A 20,603-nucleotide genomic window follows, 5' to 3' on the forward strand; every position below is an offset into this window, starting at 1 on the left:
ACCCTGCGCAGGCTGTCAGGGGACATATGTGCCACTCTCCCAGCTCCAATTTCCTGCACCAACCTCCCTGCCAGCCTGCACTGGAACTGCACTGCTGCCCTAAGGGAATGAGGAGTTCTGAGCTTGCCTTCATAATCTTCAGGATGCTAGGAAATCAGATGCCTGCAGATTATAAACAAAATTTGACAGATTATATTCTTCGCCTCTTACATAAAATTGCATGTAAATTTAGACTGGACAGAAGCCGGAATTAGGAAAAACCTGAAAATCCAAAAAAACTTGTGAAGTGTTTGAGCCACCCTGACATTTGGCTAAATTAAGATACTGTGCCTCCCCATACAGAGCTATTTTAAACCAAACTTCTTAGCTCTGCTAAAAGCACTCTTCTTTCACTTCACACTATTGTTGAAGCAAAATACATCAGAATTATTTCTATGTAATTCAGTTGAGAAGAACACTATCAAAAGAGTTAGCTTTCATGGAACAAAAAGTATTATTCAAATTCTTCACGTTTCAGGTCACGTTTCTCTACATTTAATATTGTTTATTGAAAACATAGTCATGTCAGCTGAATATCACATCAAGACCGATATGACCAAAAATAAACAATGGCAGTATAAAAAGGGCAGCAAGTGATCAGGTTGTCCTTGCTTTATTCTCATAACTTTTTACTCCAGAGCACTCAAGAGTTTGCATTTAAAAATAGGCAGAGTAGGTGTGAGCAGACGTATATGTGTGCATGCACATACATGATGGAAAAAGGAACTACTCTAAATTGGAGTTCAGGTTCTCTCAGATAAAATTACTGAAATGCATGTAACAAAAAGAAAAAAAGTAAGTTAGTAGGAGGGGAGATTACATTAACTTCTATATAGGAATGAAGAATGTGAGATAACTGAGTTCTTAAGTCCACAAAATGGGCACAGTGGGAAACACTGCCTTAGTATCTTCCACATCTCTGCAGAAATGAAGCACACCTTGTAATGCTCGTGCACATGTTTTCATTTGCCATAAGCAGTGGGATATTAATAGATTTACACAGGATTTTGGTATCCAACAGGACTCAAAATTAAGTGATACACATATTGTTTTCATTAGAAACATTTTCTCCTGCAAATTCACATCTGTAGACAGCTGTTTTTGTAGTACTGTTAGTACAAATATGAATGGTTGAAACATTTTGAATCTATATTTGGGAACTTCCCCAGGCCTGAATGAGTTTAAGGAAAAGGGCAGATGCTTTTGTACAGTATGATTTCTCCACATTTGGCACAGCTCTTACATTGCTAACCAGAGCATTTCCTGAGTGTTCAAGACATAGCACAGACTCACCTGCTGACTGTCACCACTTAAGTGTAACATTTATCTTTTAATAGTGCTATTCACACCCTTACAGATGTAGAAATTTAGAAAAGACATGTTTATGTCTCTCCCTCCCTCTGTGAGTAACAAATGACCGTATTGTTTCTTGCTTTGCTGACACTTTCTGGCCCTCAGCTTCCAAAATGCCAGTCACACTGCTCTTTTGCACAAATTCAAACCATTATGTTAAGCTCAGAACAAATGGTTCACACTCAGCTTGAAATCTGCTGCCTCTAAAAATCCCAGGAAACCAATGTGTCTACAACTTTGCCTTGTTGCTTTTTTTTTTTACTATTTATATTAGTTGGTCAGCTACAGATCTTCCCAAGTTTTTTAAGCAAGTTTGAGACACTTTACTGAACAGGTATTAGAAAAGAAATTGCTGCCTTTGCAGTTGAAGTAAAGGGAAAAGAGGAAAGAACATTAGAAATAAGAAAACACTGCAAGAGGTTCTGAGAGTGTTGTTTCTGACATAAGGTTATGCATTAAATAACCTCAGTTGTTTAAATTGTAGTTATGCTACTTTGTTGTTTTTTTTTTTTTTCCAAAACAGAATTATTCAGCACTTTCAGAGTGTTTGATACCATGTGTAACTGCCAGCACTGACTGTGATGCTGGAGTCAATCACATGCAGAGGCTGGAAAGCTTTCATAAGCTGGGAAGCAAAAGCTGGCCAGCTGAGGTGCTTGGCTTGTGGATGGAAGTTGTCTAAGAGGCACATGGTTAATGGTGTTAAGCTGTTCTCTGGCTCTCACGCCCAGCTCAGTAGGTAGGACACACCAGCCCTGATGATAGCATGGACACCTGGGGGCCTCACACACACTTTCTCTACAGCCGGTGGCCCAAAATGTGTCATGATGTGATCTGCTGTGGGCAAACAGAAGAAAATTGCTTGGCTTTATCTCTCTGAGATGTGACTGTGTTGCAGACACCTTTCTTGCTACTCTGGAAGCTGCCGCAAAAATAATACATGGAAAAAAAACCCCACTGAATGAAAAATGAAGAGGATGTTCAAGGAACTAATCAAAGGATTAAAGTTACAGCACAGATGGGGAACAATTCTGAGGCCTAATATAGCTTAGATTTTCAAAGGTCTGTAACTTCTGATTTCAGTACTTTTGTACTTTCAGTACTTTTTTGTGTCTGAAACAGATACAAAAACCCTTCAAGCTGGAGCCTAAACCCCACCTGTGACCTAGGCAAACCCAAATATGTGTGCAATGTAAAGAGATTTGCATTAAAACCAAATTAAAGCTTATTACAGACAGGGAAGCAAGACAAATAAGTGACTAAAACATACTTTAAATATTTTATCTTTCAAACATACAACATGATACAGTTGCATCAGGGATTGAAAGGATATAAATCTACTATTGACCGTTAAATCAGATTCACTGAGGAACTCAGGAACATTCTCCCCATGTTTCCTGACAACGAGTCAATACAAAACCAAATAAATAATACAGAAACTAATACCAAATGTGCAAAAAATATCTACATAAAGTTATTCTCTAGAAGAATGACTATTTGCTTCTGAAGATTTACATGTCTTCTTGGTAGCTGGATGTCTTGGTGGTTTACAGGAACACTGGTTTGGAGCACTGGAATTCACACAAGTAACCCAAGAAACCTTCAGGTTGGCATCTGCTCTCTTCTCAGTGTGTTCCGAGCCCTGCTATCCAAGCTCACTGCAAGCAGGCCAATGTCTGACTTGGCAGGTTCTTATCTGAATTTGATATACCATAAATCACATTGTGGTGGAAAAACTGTGGAGCTTTCTAGACCTGATATTTCTGACTATTTGCTATCCAGTGGCCAGGAAACAGCAAGCTGAGGAACAGCTGTGTGGATAAAGAAGCAATTTATATTATGTGGTAAAATACTGTACGCAAGTATGCACCCAGAATCTTGCTGTTACCTTGTTTTTGTTTGGCCCAGGTACTGAACACTTATGAAAATGAGTTTACTTCTCCACTGTCTTACCTACTGCATCTTGTATCAAGTGAACAATCTAAGATTTCTTCCACTTGAACTTATGTTTTGCTCTCCCAAAACATGATAATCAGTCCCTTAGTTTGCAAGGTCAGACGCTAGGATGGTTTTACAAAAAAGTAATCTCTGTGGGTGATGCATGACAGACATAGTATCATTTTTCTTTCTGAAATATGTGAACAGGAAGTATTACTCTCAGTTTAATTCTGGAGAATAAAGATAAGAAGAAATAACGATTAACTTCTTCTAGAAAAAGAAAATGAAGAGTGAGGCTTTCTAGTAGCAGTGGGATAATTTTTGATACTAAAATAAGCCAGTATCTAGTATGCAGAGTTTTAATATGCAGGTTTGCCAGTCCCAAAAGTAGGATGAAACTACTGTTAGAAATCAGCTGAAGCCAAGTTTATAGCCAGCTAAGGTAAACAGAGGATATGGATTCAGTTGATTAACTTAGTACACTGAAGCAAATCTGAACAAAAAGCCTGCAAAAGAAACAAACATGAGCTTGTTCCAACTGCCTCCTCTGTCTGAAGATACAGGTCCTCTTTGTGCTGCTGGTGCAGATCTGAAGAAGAGAAAACAAACAGGATGTTCACAGCACAAAGCTGAGTTAGGATTCTTTTACATATCAGGGGTTTGTTGCCAAGGGTGAAGTTTGTGGCCCAAGCGCTAAGCTAGGAGTTTCTTTATATGAGCCTGCCAACAGATTCCCTTTGGCTGTCATGATTCTGTAAACAGAATATCTTTGCAAAACCCTAGGAACTCCTCTGCCTACCTGTACACCAGAGCCTTCTTGTCTCTCCACATTCATTTGCTGTCTCTGGCCTTATGCTTGTGATTTTATAGTGCTCTTCTAGACAGTCCTGGACGACTGTATTTTCACAGCATTTCATATCCAGATCCACTTCTGTATCTCCCTGACATTGCCATAATGCAAGTAATACAAACCACCACTAACAGCTTGCATCTGACGTCCTTCCTGCTTACATTTGTAAGCCATCTCTGCCATCTAGTGGTTATTTTTCACTCACAAGTTTTTTCCTAACACCTTTACAAGCCGAAGTCCAAATTGGACTCAGCAAGAACACAATTCAAGTCTGGAGAAGAGTTAAGGGGCCCCTCCACCAGACAAGAAGCCCCAAGTACATCACAGCACCTTCTGGGCCATCCTTCTGCTATCCTGACCCAGCTCTCTCGTTTGCTTTGACAATGTAACAGCAGTTGTGGTCACATAAAGAGTCACTTGTCCAACCCTGATACTTTTGGGCTCAGGACATTATTCTCTTGAAGCTGAGAGGACACCTATCAACCTTATAATAGCAAATAGCCCTCGTGAAAGGGGATGCATTAGAGCCTGCATGCCTGTTTCACTGTTTATTATGGAAATACGAACACTGAGAACAGTTAGTCTAAAAAGCAAACTATTCCTAACAGATGCGCTCTCCAAATAGTGATACCCTAACTGACCAAACTGCCCCCATGTGCCCCCATCAAAGAACAGGCATCCATCCAACAGAAAAAGTACCTAAGAAGATAATCATCAAATCGTTTATATGCATCTGCTTAAGGCTCTTTCTGAAAAGGCAGCTGGTTTCTATGGAGGCGGTGTTATTAACTGCAGAGAATTAAGTGATTTTGTGAAGAATGTAAGTATTCATTGGCTTGTAGTATTTAAGTTACTTAAATTTCAGGGAGAGGCAATGATAGTTTTGCATTCAGATTGGGAAGGTCTATTGTGATTTGGGATATATAAGAAATTAATTCAAATTTTTACAGTGCCATGCATACAGGATAGAATACAGGGCTCATGAAGGAAACAAGCAAGGAAACTTTTCCTAAGGAGGATGAGAACAGATGAGTTGCTCAGGAGAGTGTGAGACTGGTGTTTCAAATACACCAGGGATTTTGTTACTTTGAGTACTGACATGGATGGAAAGGAAGGGGCGGCTGCTCCCCTGCTTACACACTGCAAACGCCGTGTGGCAAAACTGCAGAACTGCATGCTCATCCCTTAACTGAAAGGAGAAACACGTTAATGGTTTCCAAAAACCTTCTCATCCAGGTTTCCTCAGCTGAATAACATACCACATCACAAAACTTTGAGGAAAATTATTTAAAACGTGGGAGGGGAGAAAAATCTTCTGTTAAGAGCTCAGTACAAGATTGTATTTTCCAAAGTCTAGTGAAGTGCTTTTTTCTTCCAGTTTGTTAATATTATCATTATGTCCACAGCTGTTATTTCGAAGGGGATAACTGTATTTTCATTTGACATGTGAACAAAAGCCTTACCATTCAGTGGCAGAACAAGGAAACCCTATTTTAAGCCACTGTACAAGTGGCATTTTGTAACCAATCAAAGTCCTAACAGGAAATCTGTTCTGTGATTTACTGCCTAGAAGAAGGCTGGAGCTATCAGTGGTATCTATAAACCCACCATTTTCGTAATATTTATATGGTGGTGCTAGGATATAATTTGCATGCAATAAATGTTGCATGGCTAGGTGAGTAAAAGTTTTCAGTGACCAGCAAGAAGAGGGAATACTCATTTTTCTGTAAATGTGTACCAAAAACTGGACATATGCTACAGAAGGTGATTTCCACCCCCTTTTCTGTCTGTACTGCATGAAGCACTACAGCCTCTCCCAGAGGCAGGCAAGCTGGAGTTGTACCTCTCTGCTGCCATAATCAGGGACAGCAAATCAGGACTTTCATAGCAGAAGTTATCATTCCAATATCACACAGATATTAACAAACAAAAATTTGCATGTGTTTGAATAGGGAAGAAAGGACAGTAAGAAATAAAGCATGGATTATTCATAAAAAGAATGTAACTATAAAACAGTGTTTATGTATCTGTATGTTCTACAACATTCCAATGAGGAAGTTCTCATTCAGATCTTCAAGTATCTTATGTGTACCTATATACGCAACAGCATATAGATTAAGAAACATTGTCAGAACTCCAAATAGTAATCTTTACTGTAAATTCACTGAAATACATAATAAATTAATTTAATGCTCCTTATATAATATAGAGGAATATAGTTAAGTAGGGAGTTTGGGAGCAATGTTTGCTAATTAAGAACTTACATCTTGAATGTAATCTGCATTCTTTGTAGATATAATAATATTTGCCCAAGGCAAATATATTAAAATGTAGAGATTAAGTTTCACACAAAATGGAAGATTAAAATGAAACTTCCTCAAAATTTAGAACTGAAAATTCCAGTAGCTGGAGAAATGTCCTTTAGATCTCTTGCCATTTCATCTATACTTTGATTATTCAAGAAATCCTATTAATGAAAGCAAGTTCAAATTTGTAATAGATTTTATATCAGAACAGTGATATGTACAAACTTCACATCATCAATAATATCCAGTGTTGCTGTGTTATCAATGAGAACCCATTAACACCTAATTTTGAACAGCAGGTGCTCACAGACAGCTGTGCACAGTCTGTGAACAGAAACTGCTAACTCAATCCACAGTAAGTAACAAATTCAAGACCACTGTGTATTGCATATGGGGAATATATAACAGGTGGTAGAGGTGGGATCTGTTCAACTGTTGACTTCTGCATAATTTATTCAGTTGTAATGACACTGAGGATAGGTTGAACTTCTTTTACTTACGATGCAAGGGCACACTTAGAATCATCAGGATAATCCAGGCAGAGTAAGAACATTACAGACCTGTGAAAATACCACTTTATTTAGCACCTTTCAGGCAGGCAACTGAGGAAAAAAATGAAAGAGTGAAACAAATTCATAGTACTATCACGTTTAAATCTTCCTTTCATTAAATTATCTTACAATCTATGGGAATGACTAGAGCTGTGAAACCTATTGTGAATAACTGGTAATTTTGCAGACATTCAGTAGTGTTTTTAATTGTTGTTTAGATTTTAAATCCAAATACATGAGGCCATCTTCTGTGTCTGACAATGAGTAAGTACAATGTCCCACCCAATCACACAATAAGACGTAGTGTTTTGCTCAACTCACGACCAAAAATCCCAAGTCTGAAAAATGTGACATCATCCCTTCAACATATCAGTCCCTCCTGAGACAGGACATTAATGGCACTTCAGTATTGAACAGTATGAATCAAAATAGATAAGGTGTTTCTGCAAATACAGCATATTAATAAAAGGTTTTCACTTACTTGTTATTGTCAGTGCAAGTGACATCATAACCAAGAGTTTCCAGCCTGGTTTCTAATGTCTTTACACTATTAATTCCACAGGAATCTCTGTGAGGAAGGATTTCAGTATTAGCGCAAATCTTTTGTTTTATAATTTCTCTTCACTGAACTTGATGGAATTAGTAAAGTAAATCCCCATTACTTTGCTTCTTCTGTATTCCATAACACCTCCAGAAGAACAGTGTACATTGCTATCTATGCTTCATTTGCTTACATTACTGTTGTTTCACAAGTTATCCTTAGTTTATAGAGTCTGGAAGATTAGCTTCAGCCAGTGTAGCATTTTCAGATTCTATTCACCAGTAATCCCATGATTAATATTTGACTAGACAGAAAAAGATCTAAATAATTTGTAAAATAGTAAGTGTTCTGTTTGTAATAGTCTTTGGCAACTATTTAGGTAGTGATAAAGTTGATGTTATCTGTCTTTATAGAATAAGTTCATTATATTAAATGAGAATTGTACGTGTTTTTGGAAGTTTGTTCTCTCTCTTGAATGTTGAATCATAGAAAAACAAGGAGAGAAAGAAACCTCAGAAACAATCCTAAACACAGTTCCTGTTTTGAGCACTGGTTTGTAAATTTGTAGTCCAATTAGTACAAGAAAGTTTATAGAACCTACTGATACCTCTAAACTTCCACCAATATAAAGTATTAAGGCTGGTGCTACTTTTCTGCTAGTCAGGAAATACCCTTGACTAAAGAAATTATATGGAGACCAACAAAATACAGCAATTTCATGATTACAAGCCGCATCGATTATAAGCCGCACTTCCAGTGTGTCAGCAATGTTTCGTTTTTCCTCCATATATAAGCCGCACCGGATTGTAAGCTGCACTTTCATTCACAGCGAGGATCTGCGTGCAACTTTCACAAAGTTGCCAATTAGTAACAGAATCGCGTGATCACAGGGTTTACTGGCTCAGCCCTGCTTGGGGCGGCCACCAGGGAGTGGCCCCAGCCCAGATCGCTGCTGCCGCCGGCAGGCAGGGGAGCAGCGTGCCCGGCCGGTGCCACCGGGAAGAAAGAGAGGGTCGTGCCCGCTGCTGCTGCCGAGAAGAGGGAGAGGGGCTTGCCCGGTTGCTGCTGCCGGGAGGAGGGAGAGGGGTGTGCCCAGCCGGTGCCGCCGGGAAGAGGGAGAGGGGCGTCCCTGGCTGCTGCCGTCGGGAGGAGGGAGAGGGGCTTGCCCAGCCGGTCCCACTGCCGCACCCCGCGGGACCAGGCAGCGCTGCCGCTGCACTGCCACTGCCCCACTGCCCGGGGCCAGGCGGGCTCTGCCTCGGCTTGGGGCTGCTGCTGGCTCGGACTTCCAGGTTGGGAAATTTCCAAAATTTATTCATATATTGGCTGCTCCTGAATGTAAGCTGCACTTCCGGTTTGGGAGCAAAATTTTAGTCAAAACGGTGTGGCTTATAATCGTGAAATTAATGTCATTTCACAAGTATAAGCTGCACCCTTTTGACTAAAGTTTTGGCCCCAACCCGGAAGTGCGGCTTATACTCCACAGCACCTTATATACGGACGAAGTTCAGAAATTTGCCAACCCAGAAGTGCAAGCTGCAAGAACCGCAGAGCCCCGGCAGCCGCGGAGCCCTGCCGACCCCACCATCCCTCGCACCACCCGCCGTGTCCCCGCCCAGCCCGTGCCTGGGGCTGTGCGGCGTTGTGGGCATGCCGAGGCCTGGTGGCTCTGCCTGCTGCGCCTCCACCGGGCTCGCAGCCCCCGGCGTGGCGCCGTGATCAATCCATGCACACGGTGTGGCCAAGGACACTGGCAGGCCCAGGCTCCACGCTTCCCCCACTTGCTGCGCAGTGCCCGGAGCAGCAGCGGCACCTCAGCCCGCAGGGCCCCTCCAGGTGGCTCTGCCAGGCTCGCAGCCGCCAACACCAGTGGGCCTGGGCTCCGCGCTCCTGCCCGCTGCCACACAGGCCTGAGGCAGGCCACGAGCCCGGCCGGTGAGCAGTGGGGCCCACCCAGCACTGGGGCCACGCCTGCACCGGGGCGGGCCGGTGCGGCATTCGGGCGGGCTCTGCTGCTCGCCAGGAAACTTTCCTGCCTGTGGCCCCCACTGCCTCTGACAGCCCAGGGCAGCAGGTCCCCAGCCCGCCCGGCCCCACTGCCCTCACCCCCCCTGGGCCACACCCTCCCCTCACCTGGGCGAGAGTGGAGCCAGCAAGTTTAATGAAAGTGATTTTTCTCCGTATTTTTTTTTAGTTTTTAGGCTGCATTTAAAGTCTACCCTGATCTGTGAAAAATGATTGCAAATTGAGCACCTGCCAGTAAAACCCAAGATTGCGCAATTGTTACTAATTTGTTACTTTGTTGTGCATGGATCCTCGCTGGAAAAAAAAAGGTGCGGCTTATATGCTGGTGTGCCTTATACTCACGAAATTACTGTAATTGTAATTGTAGAAAACAATTTATATATATATATATACAATTACTGCCATGCATCTATTTACTGAAACACAAATTAACATTCAGGGCTTGCTTAGCTTTTCTTCGTAAAAAGGGCAACTTTTGCAAAGATGAGGTGTATGTTTTTTTCCTCCCAGAGGGTATGATTTTTTGATTTATAGAGACAGGCTGAAAAATGCTAATCTGAACTATGCTATGCAGACTCCACAGCATTGTGGTAAAATACACAACAGACTATTTTGTTTAGATTGATCACTTTTGTTATACTTGTTTATTACTTACTTGTTTGTTTGCTTTAATTAAATTACCAGAAATATTAGACACTTTTAAAGCCTACATATTACTACTGGATTAATTATTGAGAGAAAAAGAGCTGTCTGTTGGTATTTGTCTGCTTCTACAAATTTTCAAACAGTTAGGATAAGTGAAAATGAAAAGAATGCATATGGCAAGGTGAAAGAAATATCACCCATTCAACTTAATCTGAAATTCAGATTGACTCTTAGTAAAATGGTTCATGCTCAATCTTCATTCAGGGTCTGAGATTCACACAAACATGTAAGCAAGAGGAGACTCCAGATCTAATATTAGAATTTGTATTTTCTCTAATGCCAGTATTTCTATACTCTCTGTGAATGGCATGCTCTCTTCTGTGTTCATGAAAGCATCTAAAATATTTTGCTTTAAGTAGTATGCAAACATAATCAAACAGAAGAATAAGGTGAAATTTTAAAGACAGATCCAAAAGGGAGAAACTATTTTGTTTTTTTAAAGACATAACTTACATATCTGGTCCTTCAATATCATCCACAACCCAAATGATAATTTGTGAAATTTTGTCTCTCTGGAGATTAGGTATTTCATAATCTGCAAAAAAACTGTTTCAAGAAAAAAAAATTAACTATAAAGAACATGAAAATTAAGCAGTCTTTTCCTCCTCTGCATTAATGAATTCACCTAAAAGTGAAACAGAATGAACTTTTAAAAATGCAAAAACAAAACAAAAAGCATTTGGTACTTCGTCATAGTATCTAATCTAAGAAGAAATTAAATCCAAAGGTTGATTTTAATGTCTCCAGATTGATCTTTTTGGTGAGATGCTGGCATTTCAAAGCCACAGATTTTGAACCCTTTCAGCAAGATGTAATGTAACGATTTCCAATGTTTTAGGGCTTTTTTTTACCTCAGAAAGCTTGTAAGGGCTGTGTCCTCACTGAATGCCTGGTCCAAGTCTGGGCCTAGGTCTCTCCTCTAATTTGCTACTTGCCTATTGTGCTTCTTAACTGTCTGTATGAGCACTTCAGTGTCTCCTAGCCCTTTTAAATGTTCTGAGACCTCCACAAAGAAGAAGGGACTACAGGTTGCCACTTCGTGGATGGGGCAAGCAGTGACTATGTGGGTCTGTCCCCCTGGTGCCTTCAGGCAAACTGGAGCTCTGCATGGAAGCACAGGACGTGTGCTGCTTGTCAGTATCTGTTGGTTCGTGAAGTTAGCAAATTTTTTTAAATTTCTGGAGAAGTGGAACAGGAAAAAGAGTTGCTTCCTCAAGTCTGGTACAGCGGTGGCTGGCCAGAGATCAGCAGCAGCAACAGCTGGTTTGCCTTTCTATCTAAGGGGTCCAAGCCTGCCCAACACACACTGAAAAAATAATAAAAAATAAAGATTCCAAGTCATTTACTCAGCCATGTATATGTTATTGCCAGAAAAAAAGAAGCTTGCTCCCAAATTTGGAGAAGTCTTTAACTAGAGGTGTTAGATACTGTGGAAGAACAATGTACAACAGACTTCAGTAAAACCAATATTTGAACTGGCTACTATTATTAAAGAAAACTACCAACTAAATTCATAGTGTGAATGAGAAAAGTTATTTTGCCATGAAATGAGAAATAAATCTTAACTGAAATTATAACAGGTGACTTAATGATGATTTAAGTGTACAAACTTTAAAACTGAATAAACTTTGAAAAGGGCTTTGAAACACTTGAAAACAGACCAGAGAGATTGTTAGGAAGATATTCAGATATTTCAGATCACCTTCTGCTATTAATTATTCAACTTCCAGTTTTTTTTCACACATGAGCTCTCAAGCAAATTCAGTCATAAATGGACTAGGAGATACACAGCAAAGAAAACAGATGGAATAACTGACTTTGTTTTCTCCTTGGCAGGCTGAGTTCCATTGGTTAAAATACCACCAGACGGGCAACCCAGGGAACTGGTGGAATTAATGTGTGTGTGAGATGTTTTTGAATTAAGGAATCTGTAAATTAACAGAATTAAGGAATCCATTTTTAAAATAAGGAATCTTATTTTTGTGAGATGCTGGCATTTCAAAGCCACAGATTTCTAACCCTTTTAGCAAGATGTAGTGTAACAATTTCCAATCTTTTAGGGTTTTTTTACCCAGATTAGATTCTGGGTATTGGCCTGCTGCCAGGCCTTGCCATCTGCATCAGTCTTTGTGATTAGCTGAAAACTGTGTACAGAGATGGATGTTTTGGGGGACAGAGGTAAGTAGTTAGGTGTTTTGGAAGACAGTTCTTGTTTCTCTCCTGTCCAGAGATAAAACTGCCTTTTCAGTGGTCATTTGTAGTCCTCGGGGACTACACAGGAGGAGGATCTCCTCTATGGGTTTTCAAAGATGTAATTTTTTTATCTGCCTTGGACAGGACAGTTGCGAAGTAAAGAAGGATGCATTTTTTACCACAGGTAAGTAGTCACTGTAGACACATAGTAAAAGTTCTAAAGCGTGAACTTTTACAATAAATTTTGAATGTAAGCTTAGATGAGCTTCTGCATGGTGGTATACCTCTGAATCAGGAAAAATACACCTGTTCTCAACATAAAAAGGAACTGAGGAGAAGAGAAAGCTCATGTTTGCTATTATCCTTCTCAACAAACATTTTTTTTTTCTTTCTGAAACCATAATAGATTTTAAATTATGTCCACTCTTGGTCATGGAGAAGTACTTTCCCTTTAGAATTCACCAAGTTTGCTTGTAGATTGGACAAAAGCTACACTTCTTGTAACAATACAAATTGTTAAGTAGAAATTTTGTTAACACTCATCTTTTTGAAGACATACACATTTTGCCACAGTATACTGGCTGACTCCAGGGCAGCTTTCAGAGCATTCATCATGCTTGCCATAGAAGTTTGTAAAATGCAGGAGCTGAAAGGACTGTTTCCATCCACTATGTATTATTCCTTCAGCTCAGGACAGTTAGCAGTTGTGCCCACAACTCAGCAGATTTTGACAGCTCCTTTCAGCTACGCTTCCTATGCTTTGTGCACCAGAAGACCCAAATAATTGGTTGACTTTTCTTTTTTGTAGTCATCAGACTCTACACAGAAATCAGTCAGTTCTCTCACCCTGGCTGTGGATAAGCTCCTCCGTCTGCAGAACCATTCAGCAAGATGTGGATCACCCCAGAGCTGTGTTGTGCATACTGCAATAGAGAACAGTGCTTTTCAGATCTCACAGATTTGTCAGATAACTTGGTATTTTATTGCAAACAACGGTGACCAAGGAAAGAATTTTAGCACAAAGAATATCAGAACTACAAAAATAATACTAGACTGGCACCCTAGCAGGTCACTGCAGTGAAAAGGACAGGAATAAAACAGGCCATGGTTTAACTCAATGGTTCTTCTCAAGCTATCTTCTCACATTTATAAGTAGTTTCTTCAGCACAAGGTGAAAGCACTTTGGCATTCTCTGTTGAGTTTGATATGTGAGTAAAGGGTTTTCAGCCAGGCTATCAAATGTCACTTAGGACCTGTAATCAGTAGACAGTCAGTGTGTTTACTGTGCTTAGTATATGCTTTATATTAGCAAAGCTAACAGATTTTTAACACATTAGCAAAGGTGAATGTTAGATTCTTCTTTGTAAAACACTGCAGCCAGTATAAACAGTGCACATTTGTATCAGGGGAAACAATACAGAAGAGTTACAGATTTAAATCTGTTTTGAACTAGCAATATTTTCCTGAACCACTCCGGACACACTTGCACATGTATGAAGTCAGCACTAGTACAATATTTACAGTGATTGAGGCCATCCTCCAGAAAGATTCCACTGCATTGTTTTCACATTCCACCGTGGTAGGGCAGGATTCATAGTCCAGTCCTGTAGGAAGGCATGTGATTTGTGCTATTAGAGAGATGATAATAACTATAAAAAGTGACGTTAGAGAGCAACTAAATATTTTTGTGCATTACTCACTGAACCCGCAAGATCGCTTGACACAGCACTGAAAGCTGTTGCACTTTTTCAGTAATTTCCCATCCTTTGTAGTTTACACAAACACTGACATTCCGAGGATTCAGTAATTTAGCTGAAATGGTTCTAACTCTGTTCCTGGGATGCAGGGAGCTCCAGGTTTAGATTGAGAAAGAGGTTTATCCCCATTGCAGGACCATTTATATTTCACTGTGTGCTCCCCTGACTGCAGTGTTAAATATTCACATGGTACAAAGAGAGAACGAGACAGTGAAGCTATCCTTGATTTTTCATGGGGTAAGAGCAAATTTAGCTTCTCCAGAACACAGCACTTGGTCTCCATTATGGTTTTACAGACAAATGCTTAGCATAGCACTCATTGTCTTACCAGGGCTGTCTGCCTGCCCACACCAGTACAGAAAATCTGCAACGAAGCCAAACAGAGTATCACCCAGAGACATGTAGCGACGTCCTCTGTCAGCAAAGCTATTGACTAATAGCTGATTATTCTCCCAGAAAAGAGACTAGGAAAAAAAAAACATAGAGAAGAAATGTACCAACCCTTAGGTGTGGACGCAATGAGATTATTGGGTATTAAAACCAGTTTAAAACGTATTTTGGTATTTCTTTCAAAATCAAGCTAATAACCAGAAATTTTAGCTATCTCTTTGTAAGATCACAGTTTTTTTGAAAGGTATACATTTTGATCACAAGTGACTTGAGGAACAGTATTAGTTTGATGAGAAGGGATATAGTCCTATTTCAAATACAGTTAGGCCTAGCTTTGCCTGCCTCAGCAGACAGATTTAGGGGAAGGAGGGAAAAAGGAAGATATTTATAACCCAGAAATCTCTCATGTTGCTATGTTGGCTTATGGTGCAAAAAAAAAATCATATGTTGAGATGTTATTTCTGTGTTTGTGGAACTCCTCATGAATAAAGCTATGTTTACAGTACTAACTGTTGGTTTAGCTTTTATCATTTAGAAATTATGAATAATTGTGCTAGAGGAAAAACTGCATTAAAGCACTGCATACTGGCACTTCCACAGTTCTTTGAAATTGCCATCACATCAAATCCTTACTGTTTTTGCTTGTTCGATGTTTAACATGTCACTGTCATGAGACTTATCTGTGAGGAGTAAAAGCAAAAGATGATAGCAGGCATAGCATTTGCAGCCAAAGCACCCAACTTAAGGAAAAACAGAAGTGGAAGTTCAGGGACTATGGCAGAGCCCAGCACAGCAGTAACAATGGGAGACCTCTGTAGTATGAAAAGAGACATTGCTGAGAAGTTACTGCATAAAATAAATGGAGCCAAACACATTGAAACACGCTATCAAGTCTGAGTCTAGTTTATAAATGACAGAGGCTAGTTTATAAACTACAGACCAGTCAAGAAGAATGACTCACAAGTCAGATACGGAATGACTTGTCAATTTTGAACTGTGTCACGCAAAATCTGTTGCGTGTCACGTAAAATCTGTTGTGTGTCACAGGGCAATAAAAACATAAAAAATTATTACCTTGTTAGGTGGAATTGTGTGAAATGTGAGGTTGATAAATAATTCATAATCCTTAGGTAGAATCTTGCAAGGATCCTTGTTAATAAATGCATTTTTAAATGCTTCCCATATCTGTGAACAATTCTTCTCACTGTAATCATTGAAACAAACAAATAGCAAAATACTTTTTTCAAAGTCGAGCAAGAAAGATACTTGCTCTCAACTCCTTCAAATACCCCAGTTAAAATCCCTATAAGGTTAAGGCAGAAAACTGAAGTCAGGGTGGTAAAAAACTTGTAGCTCAGGAAGAGCATAGAGATCTCATCTTCTGAGTCATAACTGCAGCAGATAGGAGGAAGTAGCAAGGGAAATATTAGCATTTACAGTGTGGAATTAGAAAGACATTATGGTTTAACAAAAATCTTAGTAGGTACAGTATACATCGTGAGTTTGCTATTCAGCACTGTAGAAATACTGAAGAAAAAGCTTTCTTTGAAATTCTCCAGATTCAAAGAGCCATTTCAAATCAAGCACAGCTAAATATCCAACACTGCTGGAATGCAGTATTGCTTTTAAAATGTCAGATTCAAATGCAGGATGAGTTGCTTAAAAGTTTCAGTGGTAGAATAAGGATTGTGACAAAGAGATGCCTTCTGCTTCTAGGCCCTGGGACTGCAGTTTTATATTGCTGGAATGAGTACAGTGACCAGGGACTGTGTGAGACACACACTGTTACTATGCAGTAGCTACAAGAACTACAAGAATGTTGTTAGCATTCAACACACCAAGTGCTGAAATAAGATGCTTGGATGTGCACTCCAACATTTCCCTTTTGCCAGCTCTCCCTTGGGGGTGATAACCTCCATGGAGGGACAAGACAGGCTATCTACAGATGGAACTGTCCCATCTCTTTGGGCTTTCAGGATCTCACCTGTCACAGCTCTGAGCCTGTCTGGAGTAATTAAGAAGGGCATTTCTACTTTCACCACTTTTCCACGTACCTTCCCCACATAATGCTGTGACAATGTCTATACCAGGAACACTGCACAACAGAATAATTATGTTATGTGCATACAGCCTTCCTAACATGAATAGCTGTCATTGCAAAGCTCTAGCTTGAACATCAGCAGTCCTGGTAAGTAAAACAAACTTAACCAATACAGTGTTTTGATCATTTAGTATCATCCATAGGCAGCATGGTTTCTGCTGGTATGGGTTCTTTAGGGAGCAGCTTTGTGACACTGAATGTCACAGACACTTTAAAGGAGCCCTTGTGATGAGCTATGCAGGAAACAGAACACAAATCTTCTTACAGAAATCTCTGGTCATGCTTCCAACAACTATGTAAAATTCCCTATATACTGTAAGCAGATATGGCTTTTGACCTGAAAATTTTCAGTGACGCAATATGATCCTTGATCAGTAGTTTCCAGGTATAAACAGATTTATTTAATAAAAGAATTTGGACCCTATTTCTGATTTCAAGATGTTATACTTTGGATTTTGGTAATTGTATATACTTAGGTCTCATTTGCTAAAGAGCTTTCTACTTGAAGCACTTATGTTAGTACTTGTGAGTTATGATCAACTGAACTTTTAACATTTTCTTGACAGTTGAATCCATTAGTAATTTTCTGCTTAATTCATATATCGCATTTGTTTTTTCATGACTTCTCATCCAGGTTTGAACAGCTTGCAAATCAAAAGGATTATTCTGCTCTGATACTCAAAACTTCTTAGCTGGCAAAAACAGTTTTTGAAACTACAGGGTGGGGAAGGACTGCAGTGCAGGACAACTCCTTCTCATCTTAGCAGACATTAGTAAGTCAGATTAAATTTACACTATTTAATTTAAAAATTGTTTCCAAAGTTTCCATGACATATAACAAATAAACAAACATGGAGGAAAAGCACTACAGGAACATTAGTGTTATTTAGTATATTCCTGTTAGGAAATGTCAAATATGATCTTAATTCAAATTCCTCACTTCTACATGGCCACAGCATTTTGTAAAATGCCTCTTTTGACTGCCCTTTTGCATGTTCTGTTTTAAAAACTGGGAAAGTTTTTTTCCTATATTACCATAAACTTCTTTATGTTTTAAGTATGTTGTAGTGTAATGGCATGTTTTGTGAGCTTCCTTCAAATTAGCACAGGATTTTTAGAAAATTTGCTCATAAATTCAGAAGCAAAACCTATCCAGGTGGTCATGAATCTATAAAAGCTAACCTGGGGCAACTAAGAAATAGACAATGAACAGAAAAGACTACAAATAGTTAGAATATCTGTTTTGCACCTGTACAATATGAAATTTCCATGTTGTTTGGACTACATTATTTGCTTACACATCTAAAGGAAAGAGAAAACCCCCCACATTACATAAAATCAGTTGTGTGGCTCTTCTTTTAATAATGCCATTTTTGGTCTAAATTCAGGAAAGTCCTCCTAATGTCCTGCCTGGCTTCATGATCTCCCGAGCAAGAATATTTTGATGAACATGTTCAAACTTCTCATTTTTAAAATCATGTTGTGAAAATATAACCAGAATTCATTAGATCACAAAACTATCATAACCATGAGACATACAGAAATGTTTTCCAGAATATTGCATTTACATCTCTAAAAGTCCAAATCAGTCAACAACACAGTTAACATTTCTACAGTAACTATCCTTTGTGTTGCTCCTTCTGCCATATTCTACATTATTATTCATGTCCTGCTTTAGATATAAATGAAGTGGCATCTGTTAAATCCTGCAGGAGCTCTACCTATCCAGAGTCTAGTGCAAGACCAGATTACCTACACAACTGTTAGCTAAATTCACCTATTTTACATTATATATTATATTGTAGGAATATAGAAATCTACACTTAAAGTTTACTTCCACCTTTCATTGTGACACTTTTATAAATTTGCCAAGTATGAACCATTCCACTGAAATTCATTCACTGTGTTTTTTGCATTAGGATGATCTTTTTCCTTCATAAGAAATTGAAAGAAAATACTTCTGATAAGAGTGTTATAGTGCAGAAATATATTGTTTTGCTTTTGTTAAAAGTGAAAATTTTGGTTTAAGTCCTCTTCCTCTTTTGCGACAGGAACTACAAATGGAAGGTTGAGGAAATTAGGTGACATTTGCAATATCATCTAACCCTGCTTTAAGACAGCATTTCAGTGCTACAGGAACCCAGCCAGGGCCCCTCTGCAAATACCTCTTCGCACTGTTAGGACAAAGTTTTAGTGGCAGAATAAAGAGATGAACTCCAGGAGACTGTCCTTATTTTCTTCCCTTTTACTGAAGCCCTTAAAATGCAAGGAAGACAGAAAAGCACTCATTTTAGCAAAGTGTGTGATTTACCTCCAGTTCTGTGTCATTAGCACAACCAATGAAAGCTCACAGATAATCCTATTGAGCAGTTGATTACTACTTGATTGTTTCAGGTAGATGAGCTAAACAGGTTCCCTCAGTACCACAGGATAGCTACAAAGCAAGGTGTTACCCTTCTGACATGACCTGCCATACAGGCATGCAAGGCAAAACTGGTCTTCCCAGGAGTGCTGTCAGACTTGGTACGTCCAAAACACCAGCCCTGTCATTTCTGTACAGATAGTAAGGAAGGGGAAGGGCAAAAAAAAGTGAAATAAAGAATTGAAAGATTAAAAATCTTGCCTCAGTTATACTACTTCACTTAAAATAGGGCATTCATCAAAGTTACTTTGCTGTTTCCAGACAGCTACAAGCATGTTGGCTTAAAAAGGATCACTTGCATGGCTAGCAGCATAACATCAGGCTTCCGATTAACAAACATTTTGTACAGAACATATAAAGCTAATCCAGAAACAAGCAAAACTTACCCAACAGCAGGGTTCACAATTCTAATATAATCATAGCATCTTCCAATGACAATACTTTCCAGGTTTTGAGTAGTACCTTCACCTTTCCATTTCCTTCCCTGCACTCCTGAGCAGCTGTTCATACACAGAACACAGACAAATAAAATAGGAAAAAAAAGGCTCATCATCATGAATTCTTGACAATCCAAATTCTTAAAAGACAAAAAGGAAATAAAAAGGAATAAAATTTAAATGAAAACCTGCAGTCTTAAAATTTAATATTTTCAGTACTAGCTACAGCTCAGTACACGAGACAAATCGAGAAAAATAAACCTTGCTGGGAACTATAACCTAACTATTTCCTGAAACGATTGCAGCAGAGGGATACATCATTTCCTTGTGTCTAAACTATTCCCCACTTCAGAAAAACAAGAGACTTTTAAGGCCACCTGGTGATAACTGAAGAGAATTACAGTGTATTTCCGTATATGTAAAGAGAAGAAAAAACCCTTTACCACTTAAATACTTCAGATGCCTTTGGTTTGCTTAATACTCCTTGCTGTGTTACACTTTCCTAAACCATCAACAAATGCTTGCAAGCAAAAAAAAAAAAATCTAAAAGATGCAGTTACAGCAACGCTAGTGTAAATATCCAAGTCCTCGAGTTGTCTTGTATCACACATAGGGGTAACATTAGTCAGCTCTTTTTCCATCTCTCCCCTGGACAGGGACAGTGACATTTTGGTGTGATGATATGTGCATTATATCTTCACGAAATAAAACTGCCTTGCAGTCATGATTCAATCATAAGGAGAAACATAAGGATTAAGACATATCCTGTGCACTGAACAAATGTCTTCAAATGTCTGCTGTCATTCTCCTCCAGGTTCTTTTCCCTGAGTACTTTGTCAGAACATCAAAAGGCACCAATCAATCTAATCTTCAGAATATTCTCTGGTATACACTGCTGCAAACACAGCCACATTATTTTTTCCCTTATAAAAAATAAAATCAAACTCCAAGTATTTTGTCTACTCACTCACATTTCTGAGGAGCCTGCTGGTTTT

General features: G+C 39.3%; 1 protein-coding gene across 1 annotated transcript; it reads right to left on the reverse strand.

Annotated features, from left to right (window-relative positions):
* Window positions 1-2,659: 2,659 nt before the first annotated feature.
* On the reverse strand, window positions 2,660-19,923 carry LOC116996672 (ADP-ribosyl cyclase/cyclic ADP-ribose hydrolase 2-like). The gene is made up of 9 exons (XM_033060557.2): window positions 19,558-19,923; window positions 15,723-15,852; window positions 14,587-14,722; window positions 14,023-14,105; window positions 13,348-13,424; window positions 10,762-10,854; window positions 7,519-7,605; window positions 6,987-7,046; window positions 2,660-3,919 (listed from the first exon to the last, which is right to left on the reverse strand). Exons 1-9 carry the CDS (start codon window positions 19,725-19,727, stop codon window positions 3,805-3,807), a joined length of 951 nt encoding a protein of 316 aa, XP_032916448.1. The 5' UTR covers window positions 19,728-19,923; the 3' UTR covers window positions 2,660-3,804.
* Between the last annotated feature and the right edge of the window lie 680 nt (window positions 19,924-20,603).

This window comes from Catharus ustulatus, chromosome 5 (genome assembly GCF_009819885.2).
Source record: "Catharus ustulatus isolate bCatUst1 chromosome 5, bCatUst1.pri.v2, whole genome shotgun sequence".
In the NCBI taxonomy this organism is placed as follows: domain Eukaryota; kingdom Metazoa; phylum Chordata; class Aves; order Passeriformes; family Turdidae; genus Catharus; species Catharus ustulatus.